This window comes from Mastigoproctus giganteus, chromosome 4 (assembly GCF_048544385.1).
Source record: "Mastigoproctus giganteus isolate SK-2022 chromosome 4, ASM4854438v1, whole genome shotgun sequence".
Lineage (NCBI taxonomy): Eukaryota > Metazoa > Arthropoda > Arachnida > Uropygi > Thelyphonidae > Mastigoproctus > Mastigoproctus giganteus.
The window spans coordinates 171,847,856-171,860,171 of record NC_143578.1 but is presented as its reverse complement, the minus strand read 5'-3'; the positions used below and the strand labels follow the sequence as shown (position 1 = coordinate 171,860,171).

Below are 12,316 nucleotides of genomic sequence, written 5' to 3'. Positions count from 1 at the left end.
GTCTTGCTTTACCATCTCGCAAGGAGTGCCTCAAGGGGGAGTTCTTTCGGCTACCCTCTTCGCGGCCGTCCTGGAGCCGTTTCTTGCACGGTACTACAATTTTATAACATATGCTGACGATGTAAAATTCTTCATCACTTCCAAAGACCATGAATCAGCAGAAAGTATTTGCCAGATGGCAAATAGCACAATCCGAGAATTTGAGAGCTACCTGGATTGCATCGGGCTCAGTATTAATGCACAGAAGTCTGCCCAAATGACCATAAGTTACAAGCAGAATAAAAATGACATCTCAATCTCTGTGAACGGGTCTAGTGTGGAAAAAGTGCACTCTCACCTGGACCTGGGTCTTAAGTGGGATGACAGACTCACCTTTGCTCAACACTTCGCCCATATGAAGACAAAAATATTCGCCGCTTTATGGGCTACTAGGCAGGAACTGGTAGGAATTAGGGATCCTCAGCTAGCGACCAAGTACATTTTAATGTGTGTCCTGCCAATTGCAATGTATGCCTCGCAAATCTGGTCTTCAGCTCCAGATTCACATTATAAGTCCGTCCTTGGGATCGAGTACTGGTTCTTGCGATGGCTTAACAGAGTTGCTGGCCACCCTTTTACTATCTCAAGGGCCATTCTCTACTCAAACCTTAACATCACACCCTGGATGCAGCGGACAATTAACAGGAACATACACACTCTCGCACAAATGCTCACAGGCAGAGTGGATGCTCCAGTCCTGGATAATATTCTAGTTAAACCGCGTGCCACTGCTAGACGTTGCGGAGAACTAAATAATCCACTGCGTTCAGTCCTGAACAATCTTAGTAGCCTGCAAAGATTCTTCCCATCAAATGCAGCGAGAATATTTAACTCACTACAGATAGATGCCGAAAAACTGTGTGAGGATGCAACATACCGGAAAGAGATCTTCCAGGATTCGTACAGACTTACTGAAATATGAATCGGCTGCAAAGTACTAAAGAATTGTGAATAAAAGTGAAGCTTTCTGCTTTAAGAACAATAATAATCTGTTGACTGTAAAAATATACCTTCTGTAACAGTTATGTTAATATGTAAGTTATATGTGGAATTATTAATGAATTGTAAATATATGAGCTGTATAATGTTTGTACACAATCATAAATGTGTAAATACTGTATGTATGTATTAAACATAAAATGTGTATATAATATTTCGGGACGAGACTACGTGTTCAGTATATGTAACCCACTGCGCGTAGTATCTCGTACCCTGATATGTACTTAGCACCCTCCTGGCACTTTGCCGTCCCGGGGTGGTTTCCTTATGGAAATAAACAGATAATAATAATAATAATAATAATATGTGGAGAAGTCACGTTAGCTTCAAGAAAGCGTCCCTTAACTCGGGGCACCTCCGTAGCCAGGTGGGAAGGAGCAGCAGCGCGTAGCACACTTCTTGATTAGACCGGGGTTCGAGCCCGTCACCACCAAATACGGAGGATGCGGAAAGGTCAGGGAATAACCACCGCATATTCTGGAGCAATATGGTCTTAGTTGCTAATGCTCCTATAAACCAAATAACAAACCCTTAACTCGAGCCGTAAAAAAGACTTACTTGTACTTTCAGTGTAAAGTAAGTGACCAGGACAAGAACGGGGCTCCACGCATTGCTGCACTGCATCCACGTGTTGTTCATCAAAACACGATGAATTGAAAGGGACGTTTTATGCCTTTTGCTGTGCCCATGATATGGAGAGAGCCAACGAATCACATCACAGACTGTTACTTCTGTATGGTGCCTCCTATTAGAAAAGGGATGACATTGACATACCCAAGTATACCATCTGCAATTCGTCCCATGCCTCACGGTGAAGTATTGCCTGTTCCTTAACCACCCAGCCGTTTTTCTGTACACTGATGAAGGTACTAATGAACATCAAACTTGATATACACAAAGTACAGCAGCCGTCTATGTCAAGGGATCCACTGTTGTCCAAACTTTATCCTTCTGAACCATATGAGATCATAAAAAGCGAGTTTATGATCTCATTAGGGATCACATTCGAATAAAGCTTTTGGCCTCGGGGGCTACAACAGTGGAATTTTCTAGGTCAGTGTTTCCCAAACTGTTCCGTAATTAATAATTTAAAAAATAATAAATTTTGCATACTTGTAGTGTACACCACTTTTGTACCATAATTTTTAACATTTTTTTTTTTTTTTTTTCAGTTATTAATATACTGGCAAAGACTAATAATCAAATAGACTGTGGAACACTTAATTTTGGTGAGCTTTTCCATAGAAAAGTATGCGTGACATCAATGAAAAAGTAGCAGTGTAGTGATCTTGTGTGCCATTTAAGCAATTTTTTTAAAAAAATAATTATCAGTATTTCGAAATATTGAAATAAATGACCACGGATTTGTGGTTGAAAAAGGAATTTTCTAGTATTGCAAGTGTGGTCATTGAAAACCAGCACTAGGCCAGCGAATTATTTCTTCTCTATTGCATATCCGCCTTTTCGCACTGGGCAGCGTGTTTCGGAGGTCATTAAAGTGAGGATGAACAATCGTAGCCTTTTATTCCCCAAAAATCTGAAGTGAAAAAACGAACCAACTAAAAAAAAGACTAAAATGAAAATATGACAGTTATTTGAATTTTGGATTTACATGTGTTGGAAATGACGATGCTCCTGATTCACAATGCATACATGTAATAAAATACTAGCAAAAAATTCATTGGCTCCTGCTAAACTTGTATTCAGTAAATATATTGTGAGATGAAAAGTGTTCCATGACTAGAAAACTTTGGGAAACGCTGTTCTCGATCATTCTGTGAAAGTGACATTTCATACTCGAAATAAAGTCCGATAAATTCTATCAAACAGAAGATGAACTCACTGTTTGTAAGGATGTTGATGGTCTAATGGCAGCAATGAACATGAGGCGCGTTCCTGAAGAATGCCGACTATTTATAGTTAACCTTAAAGCTGTGTTATTAACAATGGAAATTATACTGCCTTCAATTACTCTTGCTTATGCTATGCACCTAAGAGGATGTTCTCCATGTCCAAACATGGAGAACATCCTCTTAGGTGTACACTATGAAAAGTATAAGTGGCAGATGTGTGATGGTTTAAAAGTAATTGCCATTTTATTATTACTACAAAAGGATTACACTAAGTATTCTTGCTGTCTCTGCGAGTGGGATAGTCGTGCCAAGGACATGCATTACGAGAAGAGGAGTTGACCTCAACAAAACGAAAATCATTAACACTTGGAATGAGGAAAGTAGCATTTGAACCTCTGGCAGATCCAAATAAAGTTTTGCTTCCACCACTCCTGATCAAACTGGGGCTCATGAAAAATTTTGTGATGGCTTTAGAAGTGAATGGTCCTGCATTCACATACTTGCAAGAGAAATTCCCAAGATTTAGGCAACTTTTCAGAGACGAACAGTTGGAATGTGCCATAAGTGATAGCAAGAAATCAGCATGGAAAGCCTTTCGAAACGTTTCGATTGTTTTCAATGAAATGCTAAGCTGGCAGTTTGTGGAAGATCTCATTATTATCAAGACATCGCATTGATGGAGCAAAGATACAAAAGGAAATGCGACTGACACCATGTTAGCCGATTATTGTTGGATGGTGAAAAGGGATGCTCCCAAATACATGCAAAAGGTACTGTGTTTGATATAGGTATGTTCGTAACTACATCTTACTGCCATATAAATAAAGAAATACCTTGTATAAATATAAAAAGTTACTTTTTTCGAAAAAAAGGGCCAATCTGCCAGTTTAAGCACTATTTCCGTGTTTAGCACCCCAAAATATATAGAGTAAACTTACTTTCATGCCCGTAACAATTGTGGTTTTATTCTTATGTTTACATAAACTTGTTTCATTTGGTTTCAGATCATGAAGAGAGACATACAGGGTGCTTTATAACATGGCCCTAGGTAGAGGCTGCTCCCCACAGGCTCAAAATAATGTGGATTTTTTTTTTTTCCCTGCCACATGATTTCTCAGAATCACTGCATTAGACCCTTGCCCCCCCCCCACATGTGACCCAAAATTATTTCTTGATAACATCACAGTAATTTAACAGATTTGTCAAGCAAGGTTTCCCAATGCTGAGATCTACTTATGATTCTGTAATCTCATAGAAGTCACTAGTCTATAATTTCCCATCTCCTTTTAGCTCCTGTCTTACAATTGGGATCTCCAACTTGGTCATTTCAACTGCACTGTTAATTATACAATACATTTGACCTTGTCAAGAGACCTGTTGAATTTATTCTTTTGCATTCATAAACTCCTTAAACCAGTTCTTAGTTCTCAACATGCAGAGAAAGCTTATGTTGAAATTCTCATACACAAACCATTTCATAATCTAGCACACAACCGGTGGTAGAAGCTGCTAGGCATCATTTTCCTATTACTCTGTGCAGACACCTCTAATCCGCATTCCATAGCAAATACCTGATCAATAATGCTTTTAGATGTTGCTTGGGTAGTAGGTAATTTAAATATCTTAAAAGAAGGAATGGAGCACTTAACCCGTGTTGAAATCTAAATATCTCTTTTTCCAGTTGAAATAAACATTTAGATGTAATATAAATTTTAGTAGTTTACACCAACCTTGCGTTGAAATAATAAAACAAAAAACAAAATTAAGTTTAATAACTAATATAACTAATTTACAATAAATTACTATTTACAATAAGTATATAAAAAGAAAATAAAAAGAATACCAAAAAATACAATAAAATATACAAAATTAAAAGAATACCAAAAAATACAATAAAATATACAAAATTAAAAGCGCTAAAATCTGAAGCTTTCGAAGGCTCTGCCTTCTTTCTCAACAGTACGCTTTATTTTTGCAGTGCAATCTTAAATACCTGCAGGTTCACGGCACACGTCATGTGATTCAATAACACGTGCATGCGTAACGGAACCGGAAGTGGCCTGGGAGCGCGTCAGGTGAAATCGTTCATCCCCTCTAAGAATCACTGTCTCAAAGAGGGGATGAATCCGCATACCCCTATCTCTATATTAATGTTGTTCCCAATGGAACTAATCCGCAAGCTCTCGAGCCACTTGCGATCCCAAAATTTTGTTTTTTGTTTTATGATTTCAACGCAAGGTTGGTGTAAACTACTAAAATTTATATTATGAATATGCCCAACCCCAGAGGCCTATTTCAAGAACTAATTAGATGTTATGGCCATTCAGTGCAGTGCATCAGGGAATTCCAGAAGCATAGTGTTAGAAAAGTTAAGCATGAATAGCATCTGAGGTTTGCTCATTGGTGTAAGACTAATGGTCTTATACCACGAGGTTTTCAAGTTAAACTGCCCTTTGAAGACGAACGATTGTTTAATGTTTCTAAGTGGTACCAGAAGAAGATTCTAAGTATTTGGATCGTGAAGCTACATAGAAGTCTGCACCATATTAGTAGGGATAAAAGAATATGTTTAAGTAAGATAAGTGAGAGGGTGACCCCGACGCATCTGTTATTAGTGGTTAGTGTAGTGTCGATAAAAGAAGGACATTTCTGATATACACTTAGGGAACAAGTTACGACCAGGTATAATATTGAAAATAATACTGCTAGTAACTTTATAGTTAATTTAAGCAGTTTTAAATTCGAACAGGAAGAGGTTTTAAATCTAGGAACTAAGTTCGCAATGATTCCGTCGAAACCGCCCATCGCAGAAGTAGCGATGGGCATTGAGAGAGCGATAAATATTATTATTATTATTAGCTATATGGTGCAAGGAAGCCTGAGGCTTATTCTGCACCAGCCAAAAAAAAATTCCTGAGTGAGAGAGACAGACAAAAGTAGAAGGGAATCACCAAGAAAGAGAAGAATGATGATATCTAGCTCAGGACCCTGAGTGTGCTAAAGCCCATACTCACAAGATGTGAGCCCCTGGGGTTAGGCTACCTGAGGACGTGGCTAATGAAATTCGGACAAGGACAGCAGCTATTTTAAGTCAAGCAAAGAAAGTTCCCTCCAATCTTAACATTAGACAAAAATTAGCACTTAAAGGTCTCAGGCAGGAGGATAAATATTGTGGTCTATCGGCAGACAAAGGCAGGGTAACAGTGGTTCTTGACAAGGCGATGTATTTTAGTAAGGCATTGGATCTTCTGAATGACAGAACAACTTATAAGATTATGGGCAAAAAATCCATTGTTGAACTTGGAGTGCCAGGTTAATAAGATGGCATACAGTTGGTTTAAGAATAACAAGATTTCTAAAGAACGGTATTGGTCATTGCATGCTAAGGGAAGCCAGTTATCGAGGTTTTATGGACTGCCTAAAATACATAAAGTGGGTGTTCCACTCAGACCCATTGTTTGTTTCGTTTATAGGTAGTCCCACATATGCATTATCTGGTTTCCTGGCCAAATTATTGGCACCGATAGTGGGGCTCTCTGAGTTTAGTGTTAGGGACAGCAAGGATTTTGCACATTTTATAAGAGAACAATCTATAGAAGAAAATGAAACCATGTTATCTTTTGACGTGACATCTCTGTTTACATGTATTCCAATTAACCATGGGGTGCCCACAGCTGACTGTGAGCACCACACCACCCGTTCCATTTGGGATATGCTCTGACCTAGTCGTCTGGCCATTGTACATACATGGCTTTACAGAAAGATGTCACCTTAAGTAGTAGGACCCAACTAGGCGTGGAGGACATTTGTAAAGGTATAGAATTATATTTATCAAGCACCACTATGGTGTTTTGTAACACTATGTATAAGCAGCAGGTTCACGGGGCAGCAATGGGCTCCCCCATTAGTGCGATTATTGCTAATTTGGCGATGGAAGAGCTCGAGACTAGAATATTTAGTGATATGGTTCTCCCTATGCATCTGTGGAAAAGATATGTAGATGATACGTTCTCAATTATTCGAAAAGGGAGTGAAGATGAGGTTTTGAATTTTCTTAATGGCTTCTCCCCATTTATACATTTTACCTCGGAAGTGGAAGAAGGAGGGGTTTTACCGTTCTTGGATGTGGTCTACAGAGAAGGTCCATGTTTAAAGACTAGAGTTTACAGGAAACCTATGTGTAAAGGTCACTCAGGCCAATCACCACAAGAACAGTGTGATTAGAACACTAATAGACAGGGCTAAATCACATTGTAGCACCTCCGAGGATAGAAAGAAAGAGTTTGAGCACGTCACGGCAGATCTCCTGAGGTGTGGTTACCCCCAGAGGATCATAAATAAGTATATCAAAGGAGAACAGAGGAGAGGTGATGCATTTACGCCGATAGCCACCGCATACATTCCCTATTATCAGGGTCTAACCGAGCGAATAGCCCGTGTATTACGGGATCATCAGACACACAGTGTTGTCACAAGTGAAAGACCCCATTCTAAAAGAAAGTGTAAGTGGGGTCCGTTTATAGCATGCCATGATTGTGGGGGAAACTAAACGGCGTTTAAAGGATCGTCTGGGTGAGCACACGAAGGCGATAAGGAATGCAGATTATGCGAAATCAGCCGTGGCGGAGCATTATTGGGAGAAGCAACATCAAAGCTACTATCATCGACCGGGCGCATAGGTTTTGGGACCGCAAGTGGCTCGAGAGCTTGCGGATTAGTTCCATTGGGAACAACATTAATAGAGATAGGGGTATGCGGATTCATCCCCTGTTTACATAATATTTAGTATATTAAGTATAAAAAGTATATTTAGTATTAAAAGGGTTTACATAATATTTAGTATATGTAAAGAGTTTTTTAGTGTTTTGTCCAGTGCAAGATTGTGCTCTTTTTTGTCATTTCTACCATTTATCAATATTGAAAAATTCAGATAGCTAATTTATTACCAGTAGTTTTGAATTTTAAGAATTATATTTAGTTTTTGGACACATACCCTTTTTAGCGTGACGGTTCTTTTTCTGTAAAGAATGTAGCCTGTTATCATTCCAATAATATATGGTCCTATTCGGCAGTATGGCTTAATGTAAACATCACGATAATATCCATTTACAACTTCTGGATCTCTGCAACACAGATTACACATTTGATTAAAGCACTTAAAGATTATACATAAAATAAGAAAAAAACATACAGCGTAGCTTGGATATTTCGAATTATTCTTCTGCCCGTTGAACTGCCTATTCTATAAAAAAGAATAATTTAATTCAAAATGATTTTGATGCCCTATCAGCATCAGCTTCCAATTATCCAAGCTCTACTGTAAAAATGATTGCACAGTCATGAAACCCAAAGTTTAGCTTGCGAAAGTACTGTAACTTGCTGATATCAGTGTCCCACGCCATTATTGCAAAAGCCTTCAATTATGAATAGTATTTTAAACACTCATATTCACAAAGAGAAATATCAGGAAAAACATACTACAGGTTCATTTTCATGAAAATGGAAACTTGCAGTGCAATCAGGTTTGTACAGGAGCAACAGTAAGGCTGTGAAACAGTTACACCCTTGACACTTGACTGAAGACGGATCAGCAAAAATGCCTACTCTAAGCTAGATCAGTTTCGGCTTTAGTGTCATCGTGGAATAGAACTTGAACTAGTTTCTTCTGAGTGAAGAACCTGCAGGCTTTCCATGAAAAGCCGCTGCAGTGGGCAGGTCCCCTTTTCCCTAAGACGACACGCTCCTTAAGGTGGTGGGTGGACATGGTACAACATCGATTTCAGGTTGAGTGTGGCTCCCAAAATCACCTGATTCTCTTATGGGAAGTATCTAAAAGGTTATCTGAGACATGGGGTAAAAGAATACCTGCATGTATTACATTAAAATAGGATGCATTTTTCTTGATGTAACGAATATGCAAGGATGATACTTTGCAAGTTCCACCAGTTAGCTTTGTTTTTGAAGTGTTTAAATTTAAAAAAAAAAAAAGTTGTGCATGCAGAACCGAGAAAACTTAGAAGTTCTTTCAAAATTGTCTATTTAGAAATGTGCAAAAAGATTCAGAAAGATGCAATTTATATGAAAATTATTTTATACATGCAATGTTTCACTTCTTGCAGAACAAAAGCACATTATCCTCTCCCATTATGTATATATTTAATAAATGTTTTTTTTTTTTTTTTTTTTTTTGCTAGTTGTTGGCGCATCAGCTTCTGTGGCCATAATGCACCTCCCAAGGTTTTTGCAGTACTTTGATCCAGGGCCGAGGCGGGATTCGAACCCGCGACCTTTAGGTTGCCAGGCAGGCACTTTACCCACCCGGCTAGCTCGGGTGGGTAAATAAATGCAGTTACAGTCTTGTGACATTATACAGGGTGATTCACTACCAGTGCGACAAACTTGCAGGAGGTGTAGGGGGGGGGCACAAAGACGAATCGGAATCACATAGCATTGCAGTGTCCGAAATGCCTTCGTCATGCGGTAGAGGACGTTGAATGGAAAGTCGCGTGAACAGCGATCCCGCTGGAAGTCAGCATTTGCGAACCCGTTTCGGAGGCAGTAGGACGAGTATTCAAACGTTGACTGGCCGACATGCACCTCTCGTATGGAGCTGCGGACTGTAACGGACGCGCCGCTCTGCGCTTGTTGTTATTTGGTTTTTAGGAGCATTAGCAACTAAGGCCATATTGCTCCGGGAATATGCGGTGGTCATTCTCTGACCTTTCCTCATCCTCCGTATTTGGTGGTGACGGGCTCGAACTCCGGTCTAAATCAAGAAGCGTGTGCTACACACTGCTACCCCTTCCCACCTGGCTACGGAGGCGCCCACCGCGCTTGTACCAAGAACGTTTCCCGCACAGGCGTGCTCCTCATCATACGATTTTCGCAGTGTGCACAGAAGGTTACGTGAGACTGGTTGTTTCACGAACGACGAGGACGCCAGACAATGAGGAGAATGTTCTACGTCTTGCAGAAGGCAGTACGAGTACTCGAGCGATAGGCCAACGATTGGGTATTTCCTAATCCACTGTATGGAGGATACTGTCAACAAACCAAATGAGTTCATACCATCTGCAACGCGTCCAATCATTGGAGCCTGCGGATTATCCACTCCGGAGGACTTTTGCTACTTGGTTTGTTCAGCAGAGTGCGGAAGACAGCGCATTTGCTGCGTCCGTATTGTTCACGGATGAGGCAAGTTTCACAAGAGAGGGAACCTTAAATCAACATAACGCCCATTTGTGGTCTTTGGAGAATCCCCATGGTACGCGAACACGTGCAACTCAACGCCGTTTCTCTGTCAATGTTTTGTTGGAGACCACCTCATTGGACCGTACCTTCTGCCCCCTCGTCTGGACGGTAGGGCATATTTGATCTTTCTACAGCGAGTCCTGCCCGAACTTATTCCATTTAAGCAACAGAACCTTCAGTGCGCCACCCAGGCAATTTGCCTATCTGCGCCAAAGTCTTAATCTTTTGTTTTTATTACAATTTTATTTGTGTGATTTATCATCACTGCAATAGTTATTAGGCCAAAATTATTCTAAACATTTCTGTTGATTAAATAGTTCATTATATCGGTCTTTAGCCTGTGGTCACACAGAGATAACCAAATATCCCGTGTGACCACAGTTACCGCCCCTTCCTCGTGGAGGAAGACCTCTACTCGTACGGCGGTTAAAAAAATTTTTTAATCATGAATAAAAATTGTAGTCTCACACTGAGTCTCTCTCCAAGCACAGCACTATCTCTAATCATAATCTGTTCTTCTTCGATTTAAGGCCATTGCCTTTTCATACTCGGGACAAGTATGGTCTACAGTATTAATAATAATAATAATAATTTTTCTGTTTATACTCCGGCACGACAACCAAGTCAGTAGAGTTTACAATAAATCGTCAATACAAATATTTATCGTATTTAGTAGTCACGGGCTTGAACCCCAGTCACTCAAGGAACGCGTGCTGTGTACTCTCGCTCCTGACCACTCGGCTACGTCAGGCCTAAATTTTGTTCTTATTTTTGTTCTTAATTATTATGTTCTGCTGTCTGTTTTCTACGTTTGCAGTTTATACAACAAGGTGGCTTTTCCTTGTTCACACAATCTTTATAGGAATGTCCTTCGGTGGAACAATGACCGCAGAACGCTTTCATTTTACAGGACTTTGCAATATGGCCAAAAGTCATGCATCTGTAACACTGGGTTACCGTGACAATGTCACGGACCCGACAGGCAGACCAATTAACGAACACCTTTCCTTTTCTGATCAACTGTTTATGGACAGGACCTGCTATCTGCACTATCCAATTATTCAAATTCTTGCTCTTTGCTTTGTTCACAGATATCACATTGAAACTTTCTTGGAATACTTGTTGGTTTACTCCATAATCTTTTAAGTTCTTAATCCATAATTGTTCTTTCAATTCATCTTTATTCACATCTAGTTCCACATCGTAAATCAAAACTTTAGGATTTCGCTTCAGTACCTTTTCTACACACAATTTTAGTTCTTTAAACTTTGGACAATCAGCGAGCATATCTATATCTTTTTCTGACTCTACTTCAAGGACGATCTTATTATCCAGAACAGTTCTTAGATTTTGGACTTTAACATTCTGTAGTTCAGGTCTTCCGCTGTATAATGACTTTAGAGATGTTCTTCGTTCGTCAGTTTCTACACTCTCTCATGGGCATGAAACTTTGCTGGTGGGAGACAAGAATTCTTATGTTGCTCTTCAGCAGTTTGCATCCGATGTTTTCACAAGAAGAAGAATTTGTTATACGTCTACGAATAATTCTACTTCTTTGTCTGGTGAAGCTACTCAATAGGGAGCAACATTCCCAAATTTTTTTTTTTTTTTTTTTTATATTTATTTTTATTTATTTTTTATTTATTTATTTTTATTTTATTTTTTTTTTTTATTAGTTTATTCATTTATTTTCTATTTATTTATTTATTCATTTACTTTTTATTTATTTGTTTATTATTTATTTTATTTTATTTTATTTATTTATTTATTTATTTTTTTTTTTTTTAACACCACGGGAAATCCTTTTTTTTTTTTTTTTTTTTTTTTTCTCTCCTCTGGAGTGGGCCCCCAGAGGAATCTGGCCCATCTTTTGCCAACATCAGGTGGGTCAGAGTCTCGAATTGAGACAGTGCGAGCTCCATTGAGACTGGCCCACCTTCCCGTGGTGTGGACGAGTACCCAGAATCATCTGTCCAGGTGACTGATGATTCTGGGTAGCCAAGCGGTCAGACACAACAACAGAACACACACATAATACACACAAACATACACTACTTATTTCTGGCCCTTCTACAGTGGTACTGTTCTTCACAGAGATACGAGGCGGAGATGAACTGACGTTCTAGGTGCCGCCCATTACAAAAACACATGTCCACATGTAGTTCAGGTCTCAC

At 39.3% G+C, this 12,316-nt stretch overlaps 1 protein-coding gene across 13 annotated transcripts in view; it reads right to left on the bottom strand.

The window, feature by feature from the left end:
• Positions 1-12,316, bottom strand: part of LOC150087201 (bromodomain-containing protein 2-like) — a 736,023-nt gene that overhangs the window by 28,350 nt on the left and 695,357 nt on the right. For 11 of the 13 annotated variants that reach the window (XM_090373020.1, XM_090373014.1, XM_090373018.1 and 8 more), the window contains one exon: positions 7,885-8,014. The exons of the other annotated variants lie outside the window; for them this stretch is intronic. In XM_090373020.1, coding sequence (XP_090229146.1) covers positions 7,885-8,014 — 130 coding nt within the window. The remainder of the gene's footprint in view (positions 1-7,884; positions 8,015-12,316) is intronic. 13 annotated transcript variants of the gene reach the window in all.